This window comes from Equus quagga, chromosome 11 (assembly GCF_021613505.1).
Source record: "Equus quagga isolate Etosha38 chromosome 11, UCLA_HA_Equagga_1.0, whole genome shotgun sequence".
Classification (NCBI taxonomy): domain Eukaryota; kingdom Metazoa; phylum Chordata; class Mammalia; order Perissodactyla; family Equidae; genus Equus; species Equus quagga.
In genome coordinates this window covers 95,887,340-95,899,431 of record NC_060277.1, presented here as the reverse complement: position 1 = coordinate 95,899,431, position 12,092 = coordinate 95,887,340, and the positions used below count along the sequence as shown (strand labels likewise).

The window sequence follows — 12,092 nt, the reverse complement described above, 5'->3', positions numbered from 1 at the left end:
TATTGAGTCCTGTTTTTATTCTCTTCCGTTGGGCGGCAAGGGAGGCTGGCCTCCGTAAGGAGAAGTTTGAGATCATCAACGTGACTGAAAGGGGAACTAGTTGGGAGTTGGCTGCCTCAGAGAGAGTGTCATCAGCTTCGATGGCAGATGGGGGCATTTCTTACCTTCCTGTTCATGTGATGTTTTGAAAATTAGAATGATAGTCTTTATCTCCTGACTCCCCATTCTGCCTGTTAGAAAACTCATCCTTAAAATTCAGCACATTTAGAGTGCCTGCCCTGAGCCAGGCAGCGTGTGGGGGGTGAGAAAACATTCCTGCCCTCAAGAGGATTGCAGTTAGCGGAAAGGCAGCTAACAATCACTTAGGAGGAGATCTTGGTTTATACTGCAGTAAAGCTGTTCTGAGGTCATTATCGAGTACAAAAGAGCACTGAACAGCTTAAGCTGACTCTTAAAGAACAAATAGGAATTAAGAAAGGAAAAGGCATTCAGCCAAAGGGGCTACCACGGGTAGAGGCCTGGTGATGTAGGAAAGTGGGATATGGCTGGAGTCAAGGGTGATTTGTGCTTCTCAGCTCCAGCGTGCCTCAGAATCTCCTGGAGGACTTGGTAAAGCACAGATGGCTGGACCCACTCCAGATTTTCTGAGTATGTAGGTCTGAGGTGGAGCCTGAGAATTTGCATTTCTAACAAGTTCCCAGGCGAGGCTGGTGCAAGGACGGCACTTGGAGAAGGTCCGTGGTGGGTGATCTGGAAGGGCGGGCAGTGGGTAGATCACAAGGGTCTAGTGTGCGAGGCTGAGAGTTTGAACTTCACCAGAACATGATGGTAAGTGATGAAACCTTTAAGGGAATGGACAGATTTTCATTTAACAAATACTGGAGCGACAGTGCAGAATGGATCGAAGGGAGGCGAAACAGGAAGTCAGGGAGCAGCTGGGAGGCTGTTTCAGCGGTCCAGGAGTAGATGAGGGTCTGGACTAGGGTGCCAAAGCAGTGGCCCTGAGCATAGTTTGTAGACTTAGTGACTAATGTGAGGGGGCAGCACTGGAGTCTAGAGTAATTCCAGGTTTCTGGCTTGGGGAATGATGGATAGAGATGCTCCTCAGTAAGATGGGGAGGGGGCGATACAGGAGTAGGGTCAGGTTAGGAGGAAGATTATGGGTACAAATCTGGGTAAGCTGGGATGCCCAAGTAGACATGTAGTTGTGAAGCCTAAGGCAATGATCAGGGCTGAGAGATACAGATGGGGGCAGGGCAGAGTTGGCCGTGCAGCCTGTTCATGCCTAGGTGGCATTGAAACTATGGATGTGAACAACCGTTTGAAGAAAGAAAGAGAATTGAGGAAGGGACCAGAGGAAATACTGTGCTTCATTTTAAGGGTCAGGCAGAGGAGAATGAGCTTATGAAAGATGTTACAAGAATTATGGATGAAGGAGGAAGAAAACCAAGTGAGTACAGCATCACAGAAGCCCAAGGAAGGCAAACAGTGTCAGAAACTACAGAGAGCTCAAATAAAATAGTGGGGAGCACCCACTGGGTTTGGCACTCAGGGGCTATTGATGACCTTGATGAGAACAGTCTGGAATGGGGTGGGGCGGGGGGCGCACAGTGGAGTTGCAGAGCACTGAAGAGTGGAAGGAGTTCCACTTCTGGCATGACAGCATGAGCAGCTCTGCAGACCCACCCCCCAATGAAACTAATGAAATTTTTTTTTAAAGCCAACCATTTAAAGTCTCCTAAGGGCATACAGTAAATGAAGAAACACTTATTCAAGAAAATCTAAAACTCAGTAAGAAAAGTGAGAGGGTGGTATTTGAGCTAAGACCCACTCCCTCGCTGCTGTCTCCCAGCTCAGGAGGACAGAAACTCCATTTCAGACCAGTGCAGCCAAGAACACGGAGCTCCCTGTGCCCCTAGCTCCCAACCAGAGGATTGTCTTCTTGGGAAAGGCAGGATGCCAGCATTTCTCATTCTGCCCCCAGCTACTGCTTGCTGAGGCTAAGTTCTGGGTGGTTGCCGCTGCAAGGTGACAGACTCCCTTCTGCGCAGCCCCCACTGGTAGGATGGATGCTCTACCTGGGCCTGGTGCTACTGAGAATCCTGGGGCCCTATACCTTTGCCCAGGCCTGTAAGGTGGTAGTTCCACAACGAGAGAGACAAGCCAAGAAGACCTGAGGCTACTGCCCACCCCCTACACCCACCAAGCACTCAGCTTTTTAAGTGGGCACATCACTCAGAAGTGTGCCATTGTCCCTTCCCCCAGCATCAGAGCCATAGCTCAGAGATTTTGCCCCAGAAAGGAGAGAGGCATGTTGTAAAACAGAGAGCTTCGAATCTCTCCTCAAAGGAACTGACTTCATTTGCAAGAGAAGTTCGAGCTTAAGGGTGCTCTCACAAAGAGTAGAGGTTGTGGTGAAAGTCAATTAGCAGGAGAAAGATAGCTTCGTTGGAGATACAGGCTAAACTGTGCTGGCTAGTGTGCTAGAGAGAAATGAGAAAAGAGCTGGGAGGAGCTCTCTGGGGGCAGAACAAATCTCAAACACTGATCTTGAAACTGTCCTTTCCAAGAAGCTTGAATTCGATTGGATCAGTTTGTGGAGCAATTTATTCCCCAGGTCGTGGTTGAAAAAAAACATAGCAATTAGCCAATAATTAGTGTAGGTTAACAGCTGGGTGTGGTCATGGAAAAAAGGTCTGTGAAAATCGCTGTCACACCAGGGTGACTGGGCATACTCCAGTCTGCACCCCTCTAAGGAGCAATATCAGAGGCTTCACACTGTTGGAGTGGGCAGTGGGGAGTAGCAAGACTCACTAAAATGATCCAGCCACTCACTAAACAAGTAAATGACAATAACCCCTGGAAAATCACAAATATGTGGAAATTAAACAATACACTCCTGAATAACCAATTGAAAGAGAATAAAGTTGAAGTAACTATACTTCCCAATTTCAAAACCTACTACAAAGCCAAGACCATCAACATAGTGTGGCACTGGCATAAGGATAGATATATAGATCAGTGGAATAGAATTCAAAGTCCAGAAAGAAACCTATGTGTGTATGGTCAACTGATTTTTGACAAGGGTGCCAAGACAATTCAATGGAGAAAGAATAGTTTTCAACAAATGGTGCTGAGACAACTGGATAACCTACATGCAAAAGAACGAAGTTGGAACCTCACCTTACATCATATACAAAAATTAACTCAAAATGGGTCAAAGACCTCAATGTAAGAGCTAAAACTATAAAACTATACAGAAGGAAACATAAAAAGCTTCATGACAGTGGATTTGTCAATGATTTCTTGGCCATGACACCAAAAGCATAGACAACAAAAGAAGGTAAATTGGACTTAATCAAAATTAAAAAACTGTGTATCAAAGGAAGCTATTAACAGAGTGAAAAGGCAACCCACAGAATGGGAGAAAATGTTTGCAAATTATATGTCTGATAAGGGATTAATATCCAAAATATATAAAGAACTCCTCAACAACAAGAAAAATTTTAAAATGTGCAAAGGACATGAATAGACATTACTCCAAAGAAGATATGCAGGTGGCCAGTAAGTACACAAAAAGATGCACAATCATTAGGGAAATGCAAATCAAAACCACAATGAGATACCACTTCTTACCCATTGAGCTGGCTATTACCAAAAAAAACCCAAAAAAACCCAACAACACAAAAAGAAAACAATAACTGTTGTAGGGGATGTGGAAAAATTGGAACCCTTGTGCACTGCAGGTAAGCATGTAAAATAGTGCAGCTGCTGTGAAAACAGTGTGGTGGTTCTTCAAAAAATTAAACATAGTTTTACCATATGATCCAGCACTTCCACTTCTGGGTATATACTCAAAAGAATTGAAAGCAAGGACTCAAACAGATATTTGTACACCCCTGTTCATAGCAGCATTATTCACAATAGTCAAAAGGTGAAAAGACACAAAGACACAAATGTCCATCAATGGATGAATGGATAAACAAAATGTGATATACACATACAATGGAATATTATTCAGCCTTAAAAAGGAAGGAAATTCTGACACATGCTACAACACGGATAAATCTTGAAGACATGATGCTAAGTGAAATCAGACAGACACAAAAGGACAAATATTGTATGACTCCCCTTATTCAGTACCTAGAGCAGTCAAATTCATAAAGACAGAAAATAGAATAGTGGTTGCCAGAGGCTGGAGGGATGAGGAATGGGGAGTTATTAATGAGTACATAATTTCAGTTTAGGAAGATGAAAAATTTCTGGAGATGGGTGGTGGTGATGTTTGCACAACAGGGTGAATGTACTTAATCCCATTGAGGTGGATACCTAAATATGGTTAAAATGGTAAATCTTATGTATATTTTACCACAATAAAAAAATGGACCAAAGACCTAAATATAAGAGCTAAGGTTATAAAACAATTAGAAGAAAACATAGGGGTAAATCTTCATGACCTCGGATTTGACAATAGATTCTTAGATATGACACCAAAAGCACAAGCAACAAAAAAAATAGATAATTGGACTTCATCAAAATTAAAAATTATTGTGCTTCAGAGGATACTATCAAGAAAATGAATAAACAACTCAGAATGGGAGAAAATATTTGCAAATCATATATTTGATAGGAGACTTGTATGTAAAATACATAACACTTACAATTTAATAATTAAAAAGACAAACCAATTAAAAACTGAGAAAGGATCTGAGAAGACATTTCTCCAAAGATGATACAAATGGCCACTAAACGCATGAAAAGATGCTCGACATCATTAGTCATCAGGGAAAGGCAAATTAAAACTGACTCAAGCCACTTCATACCCCACCAGGATGGCCATAATCAAAAGGTCAGATACTAATGAGTGTTGGCAAGGATATAGAAAAATTGGAATGCTCATTTACTGCTGCTGGGGTTGTAAAATGGTGCAGCCACTTTGAACACCAGCTTAGCAGTTCCTTAGACAGTTAATCAAAGAGTTCCTATGTGACCCAGCCATTCCATTCATTGAAATGCAATGAATCCCTTGCATTCCATTTTTATGTAAGAAAAATGAAAACATATGTCCACAGAAAAACCTGTACACAAATGTTCACAACAGCATTATACATAATAGCCAAAGAGTGGAAAAGACCCACATGTCCATCACCTGATGAATGGATAAACAAATGTGGTGTGGTATAGCCATACAATGAAATATTACTTTGGCAATAAAAAGAATGAACTACTGATACACAGTACTACATGGACGAACCTTGGAAACATGCTAAATGAAAGAAGCCAGACACAAAAGACCACATGTGGTAAGATTCCATTTACGTGAAATGTCCAGAATAGGCAAATCTATAGAGAGAGACAGTAGATTTGTGGTTGCTTAGGGCTGGGGGTGGGGAGGTGGGAAGGGATTAGGGGGTGACAGCTAAAGGGTGTGGGGTTACTTCTGAAGTGATGAAAATATAAAATTGACTGTTGGTGGGGCCGGCCCGGTGGCGCAGCGGTTAAGTGTACACGTTCCACTTCAGCGGCCCAGGGTGCGGACTTGGCACCACTTGGCAAGCCATGCTGTGGCAGGCATCCCACATAGAAAGTAGAGGAAGATGGGCACGGATGTTAGCTCAGGGCCAGTCTTCCTCAGTAAAAAGAGGAGGATTGGCAGCAGATGTTAGCTTAGGGCTAATCTTCCTCAAAAAAAATAAAAAATAAATAAAATTGACTGTTGGTGTTGCACATATCTGTGAATATCCTAGAAGCCACTGAATTGTACACTTTAAATGAGTGATTTGTATGGTGTGTGAATTATATCTAACAAAGCTGTTATTTGAAAACAAATCAAGTGCAAGGTTATACTAGAAATGAAAAGGAGTGTAAATGAGGTGGTGTAGCCAGATGGTGAGAGCAGACCTGTGTGAAAGAGCATCGCTGTGAAAAGAGGAGAGATGTTGCAAGACCCAGAGGCGGCTGAGGGGTTGAAGGGAGGGGTTTTAGTGTCCAAGAGCCTGGGTCAAGGGCACAGGAGGAGGGAGGGCTTAGCCACAGACTGCAGAAGAACCACATTCTTTTTTTTAAGATTTTATTTTTTTCCCTTTTTTCCCCAAAGTCTCCTGGTACATAGATGTGTATTCTTAGTTGTGGGTCCTTCTAGTTGTGGCATGTGGGACGCCAACTCAGCATGGCCTGACGAGCGGTGCCATGTCCACACCCAGGATTCAAATCGGCGAAACCCTGGGCCACCAAAGCAGAGCACATGAACTCAACGACTCGGCCACAGGGCGGCCCCGAGAACCGCATTCTTGAGCACAGCTTCTCAAACTTTACAGTCGGAGGATAGGAGCCTAACTTGGGTGGCCACCTGGCTCCAAGTTGCAAAACTACCTCCTGTCGTAAAGATGGGAGAAATTTGTTTTTCCTTGGGATAAAGCCGATCCGCTAACCCAGATGGTAACCCCAATTACCAGGGAAAGTTAGGAGGAACTGCATGTGACAAATGGTGCTGTCAAGTCCTCTTACTTGAGGACTAGTTATCGTCTATCTTGAGAACGTGTGTGTAACGGGTTCTATCTGCTCGGCTACATAAGGGAGTGAGGCGTCTTCCTGTCTCTCAGTCTCGTAGTAGACTTCCTGTGATGCGCATCACGTTCTGGTTTAATGCTTATTCAATAATCAAAGTGTTTTCTTTCTCTACTACCTTTTTCTTTTAAAAAGATTGGCACTTGAGCTAACAACTGTTGCCAATCATTTTTTTTTCCTTCTCCCCAAAGCCCTCCCCGCCCAGTACATAGTTGTATATTCTGGTTCTGAGTGCCACTGGTTGTGCTACGTGGGACGCCAACTCAGCATGGCCTGATGAGTGGTGCCATGTCTGCGCCCAGAATCCAAACCTGCGAAACCCTGCGCCGCTGACGCGAGTATGCAAACTTAACCACTCGGCCATGGGGCCGGCCCACTCTCTACTGCCTTTGAGGAGAGGATTTCTGGACTGGGAGAAAATTTTGTTTTTTAACAGTTCTCAAGCTTGAACCTGCTCCGGGATGAGGTGCAGCCCACTCCCCGCTCAAGATACTTTGTGGTGCTCTTTTCCACACTCAGCTTCCTCTTTCTTCACCTGCACAAGTTTGAGGACCATGCTACTCTCGCTACTCTCACCCCAGCTTCCCCCCATCTGCCAGCTTGGGCCAACACCCGGCATGTCGGCCCTTAGGCAAGCTGCCCCTTTAAGAGCACCCCCAAGCTCCTCCCTCAGGCCCAGAGGCCCATTTCCCCATCCGGGCCCAGCCCTTTAAAGCCGTGGCTCCATCTTTCTGGCCGGCTGTGTACTGAGACCTGAGCACTAAGGGGGCCCTGGGTGCTGGGAGAAGGCACAAGTGGGCTGTGACAGGTGCATGTGGGACATGGAACCATGGCCTGGGACCCAGGAGCTGGAACAGTGTGGATCCCGGGACTAAGTAGAGCCACTCGGGAGTGGGCAAGCCATGTTATTCGTTAAGCAGCCGCTGCGTGCCAGGCACTGTGCCAAGCCCTTTCTGTACCTTCTGAGGGGTTGTTATTATTCCCCTTTTACAGATAGAGGCCCGGAGCTCAGAGTAGCTAGCTGAATTACCCAGGGTCCTACAGCTATCAAGTGGCAGAGCCAGGATCCGAACTCAGGTCAGTGTGAGTCCGAAGCCCTGATGTTCTCTCCTCCGAATCACCTGCCTGACAGCACCTTCCTGACAGGGGTCCTGGCTTCTTCCCAAACTTCCTTTTTCCTTGGTTTTCCTGTGCGTGCTAGGGTGGGCTGGGGCAGGAAGTGGGTTATCCCCTCCTCCCCCCATACCAGCACTCGGGTCCCTTCCTCCTCCCAGGAGCTGCTTGGAGATGCTGCTGTTCTTGTTGCTGTGCCTGCTGCTGCTGCTGCTGCTGCTGCTGCCGCCACTGGCCATGCTCCGGCAGCAGCAGCCCCAGGATGCCAGGCTGTCCTGGCTTGCCAGCCTCCAGTACCGTGTGGCATGGAGGGCCCTGTTCTGGGCAGCTGCCTGGCAGCAGCAGAGACTGGAGCAGAGCACACTGCACGTGGGCCGGAGCCAGGAGCAGGCCCTGAGCTGGTGTCTGCAGAGAGCCCAGGGTCCCTGCTGTCCCCTCAGGGCGAGCACAGGTGTGTTTCCCAGGGTCTGGGGGAGGTGTCCCAAAGAGAAAGAAACCCCAAAGGACAGTCAGATTCCAGAACCTGAAGACCTCCCCTCCCCACTTTCTGCTGCCGACACAGAGGGGCCTGACCCAGAGACCCGCCCAGGCTCAGGATTGCTCAAGATGAATTTTCCCATCCTGGCCCTGAGAGCCCCTTCCCCCAGGCCTAGTCTGGATTCCTTCCTCAAGGGTCTCACCAGTCTTGCCTGAAACTCTTGGGAAACTGTGGCGTCATGAGGAGTTAATGATGTCTCATAGATTTGAGCGACTTCCGGAATCATCTCCCTCTGACCAAGGCCAGCCAGGTCCAGGAGGAAGAAAGTGGGGGGCAGCTCCCGTCCCCTACCTCAAAACAGTACCATGGGGAGGCCTCTCTGCAGGTAAACTGAGAAGGTTGGAGCCCAGCCCCACCAAAGACCCCTACTTGCAGCCAAACCCTTCCATCAAGGTGGGCAAAGAACCCCCAAACTGGGGGCTCAGGGTCTGGCTCAGGCCCAGGGCCAACCCCATCTCTTGTCTTCTTCCAGGCCACCTTGCTGGGTCTGGCAGCCCTGAATAATGCCTACCCAGAAGTGCTGGCTCCAGGAGGCACGGCTCGCGTGACCCCTACCTCCCCCTGGCCCCGCCCCCTCCCCTGGCCTTGGCATGCCCTGGGCCATGTTAGCCCCCGTGGAGCCAAGGACCCTGGGGCCCTGCTGCTGGCAGCACTGAGGTCCCCAGGGCTGCGGGCACTGGAAGCGGGGACAGCAGTTGAACTCCTGGACGTCTTCTTGGGCCTGGAGGCCAATGGCGAAGAGCTGGCTGAGGCCATAGCTGCCGGGAACCCAGGAGCGCCTCTCCCGAGACGGGCAGCAGAGCTGCGGGAGGCTCTACAGCAGGGACCCCGAGGACTGGCCCTTCGGCTCTGGCCAAAGCTGCAGGTGGTGGTGACTCTGGACGCAGGAGGCCAGGCGGAGGCTGTGGCTGCCCTGGAGGCCTTGTGGTGCCAAGGGCTAGCCTTCTTCTCACCTGCTTATGCTGCCTCTGGAGGTCAGCAGGACTGAAGGGCGGTGAGCTGCGGGCAGGAGGCAGACGTCACAGAGCTAGCTGCCACGTAGTGAGCCCTACATAATCATCTCATTCAATCCTCCCCAACACCCTGCACATCCTCCCCAACACCAGCAGCTCCATCTTACAGATAAAGAAACTGAGGCTCATAGAGGTTAAGAGTTGTGCAGAAATTCACACGGGGCCAGGTCTGCCACTTCCAGATCCACTGCCTCTTCCCAATGAGGACCTTAGAGGCAGTGGGCTGAGCCTGGGGGAGCCAGCAAGGATGGAGTGGAAGGGCAGCAGTAGGATCAGATGCTCCCAGGATTGGAGCCTGGGGTCCGGGTGAGGGACTATTGCCTAGCAGAAAGCAATGGGGCCGTGAGATGAAGAGGCCGCTTGCTCCCCACAGGGCTGGTGGGCCTGAACCTGTGGCCAGAGCAGCCCCGCGGGCTCTACCTCCTGCCCCCTGGAGCTCCCTTTACTGAGCTGCTGCCAGTCAAGGAAGGAGCTCAGGAAGAGGCTGCCTCCACGGTCCTGCTGGCTGAGGCCCAGGAGGGCAAGGAGTACGAGCTGGTGCTGACTGATCACACCAGCCTTTCCAGGTAATCGCCTGCCCCCCAGCCCCAGCCACCTCAGGCCCTTTGGGATCCTGTTGAGGGCCAGGAGCATCAGCTAATGGGACCTCACCCCTACTCCCACCCCGACAGGTGCCGCCTGGGTGATGTGGTGCGGGTGGTTGGTACCCACAATCAGTGTCCAGTCGTCAGGTTCATCTACAGGTAGGTGACCCCCGCCTCCCGGTCACTGAGGGGCCATCCTTATACCCTGGGCTCTTCTGCCTTCCCCCTTCTCCTCCCCAGGCTGGGCCAGACGCTGAGTGTGCGAGGAGAAGACATCGGTGAGGACACGTTCTCTGAGGCCTTGGGCCGGGCAGTGGGGCAGTGGCCAGGGGCCAAGCTGTTGGACCATGGCTGTGTGGAGAACAGCATTCTGGGTAAGCATCTCCATCAGCTCCTGCCTCCAGTTCTTGGGTAGGCTGCCTACCAGTCCATACCCATCCTGCTGGGAGACCTCTAGGAAGGAGGTAAGACTCAGCCTCCTTTGCTGCTCCTAACAAAAGTCCTTCCCCATGTCTAACCCTATCCCTCCTGCTGCAGTCTCGACATTGCCTTTCCTGACCTGTTTCATATTTAGAATTAGGCTCTGGGTTCCATCTCCATTTACCCCACTCCCACCAAGAAACTCCTTTTTCCCCATGAACCTTCAGAGCGGGGAAGCACAGGTGGGGACAGCGGGCATTGACTTTGGAAGTCTCCCTGTGCACAAAAGTGTGTGTGCGTGGGGTTTGTCTGCAGATTCCTCCAAGGGCTCCGCTCCTCACTACGAGGTGTTTGTGGAGCTGAGGGGACTGAGGAACCTGTCGGAGGAAAATCGAGACAAGGTAAATGGCACAGGGACAGGATATGACTGCATGTCCCCTTTACTCTGCTTGTCCCCAGGTGCTGGGGGCACAGGGGAGGGGTGGGGAGGACGGGGCAGGGAGGAGAACCTTCCTGGAGCTCTGGGAAGGGAGGGATGAGTCCCACAGACACATGTGTATGCACGGAACTCCCACCCACACATAGCCTGGGCAGTCGTGCGCACCTCATCACCCACCATGCAGCCCCACGCCAGCCTCACTCAGGCTCTTCTCTTTCCAGCTTGACCGCTGCCTTCAGGAAGCCTCTCCCCACTACAAGTCCCTGCGGTTCCGGGGTAGCGTGGGCCCTGCCAGAGTCCACCTGGTGGGGCAGGGGGCCTTCAGAGCCCTTCGAGCAGCCCTTGCTGCCTGCCCCTCCTCCCCGTTCCCTCCTGAGATGCCCCGGGTCCTCAGGCACCGGCACCTGGCCCAGCTCTTACAGAAGAGGGTGGTGTCCTGAGCCGAGGCCTGCCCAGTGCCCCATCCACCCCCAGAGGCTGCCTCACTCTCTCCTCTGGGGCCTCTCTGGATGGGGAGCCTGTGGCCAGGGTCTGACTCTGTGTCACCTGACAGTTCCCCATCAGAGCTGCTGGGCTTTAGGGAGGTCCGACCTAGTTGGCCACTTCTGAGGAGTTGACTCCAGGGCTACAGAAGATGCCAGCACTGCCTGCCTGGAGCCCTTTCAGCCCCCGCCCCGGAGGATACTGGAGTTCCAGGACACACTATGGGCTCCCGTGTCTCAGCCCAGTGCACTGGGCAGGCTGGAAGCATTGGGAGTTAATGCTCCCAGAAGCAGCCCTCAGTCAGCAAGGAACAGGAGTTGGTGAATGTGGACCTCAGCTTCATTGTCCCTCAGTGGCGCAGTTCTGAAGTGTGTTCTGCACCGTCTCTTGGAGGATGCCCACCAGTTGCCCACAGCAGTAATCCTGTCATTAATACAGTTTTTACTGGTTTTCCTCCCCTCCCTCCTGTCCCCACTCCCTTATGTGCCTTCTAGGATGACCTCCTAAATAAATCTCTTGCACCCATATTCTTGCCTCAGGGTCTGCTTTGGGGGAAACTGTAGTGGTCCCATTCACTCTGCTCCTGTCATATCCTGGGCTCCCCCTCCCCTCCAGCTCTAGACATCAGGGCTTTCCCCCAAAGCTCCATTCTGGGCCCTCGGGGACCCCTATCGTTGCCTGGGTCAACCCAGAGACATAGAGTCCCCTCCTCCTACCTCTCCCCATCCCAAACTTAACCTAAATGTGGAGAGGCTGCTCCCAACTTCCCTTGCCCTGGCCTAGCACGGGTCCCTTTCCTGGCCCAACACCCACGAATCACTTCCATGGGCAGGACTGTACTGCAGATCATAAAGCATCACAGCAGGAAGCAATCCCACAGACCATCAGGGTTAACTCTCCATCTTATCAGTGAGGAAAGTGCAGCTTCGGGAGGC

At 50.4% G+C, this 12,092-nt stretch overlaps 1 protein-coding gene across 3 annotated transcripts; it reads left to right on the top strand.

The window, feature by feature from the left end:
- Positions 1-7,277: 7,277 nt before the first annotated feature.
- GHDC (GH3 domain containing) lies at positions 7,278-11,684 on the top strand. Of its 3 annotated transcripts, none has more exons than XM_046674361.1 (10): positions 7,278-7,375; positions 7,561-7,644; positions 7,842-8,131; positions 8,422-8,543; positions 8,691-9,192; positions 9,605-9,797; positions 9,903-9,974; positions 10,056-10,189; positions 10,551-10,636; positions 10,896-11,684. In XM_046674361.1, the coding sequence occupies exons 3-10, from the start codon at positions 7,855-7,857 to the stop codon at positions 11,112-11,114; spliced, it is 1,605 nt and encodes a 534-aa protein (XP_046530317.1). In that variant the 5' UTR covers positions 7,278-7,375; positions 7,561-7,644; positions 7,842-7,854; the 3' UTR covers positions 11,115-11,684. The 3 variants fall into 3 exon arrangements, with proteins under 3 accessions (XP_046530317.1, XP_046530316.1, XP_046530315.1); XM_046674360.1 differs by having other exon boundaries at positions 7,278-7,442; XM_046674359.1 differs by having other exon boundaries at positions 7,278-7,644.
- Positions 11,685-12,092: the final 408 nt, after the last annotated feature.

What these genes read in the sequence shown, in the direction of transcription:
- GHDC (XM_046674361.1), top strand. Translation starts at nt 7,855, where the DNA reads ATGCTGCTGTTCTTGTTGCTGTGCCTGCTGCTGCTGCTGCTGCTGCTG. An exon ending in TGCTTATGCTGCCTCTGGAG is followed by an intron (nt 9,193 to 9,604) that starts GTCAGCAGGACT and finishes TGCTCCCCACAG; the next exon opens with GGCTGGTGGGCCTGAACCTG. An exon ending in GATCACACCAGCCTTTCCAG is followed by an intron (nt 9,798 to 9,902) that starts GTAATCGCCTGC and finishes CCACCCCGACAG; the next exon opens with GTGCCGCCTGGGTGATGTGG.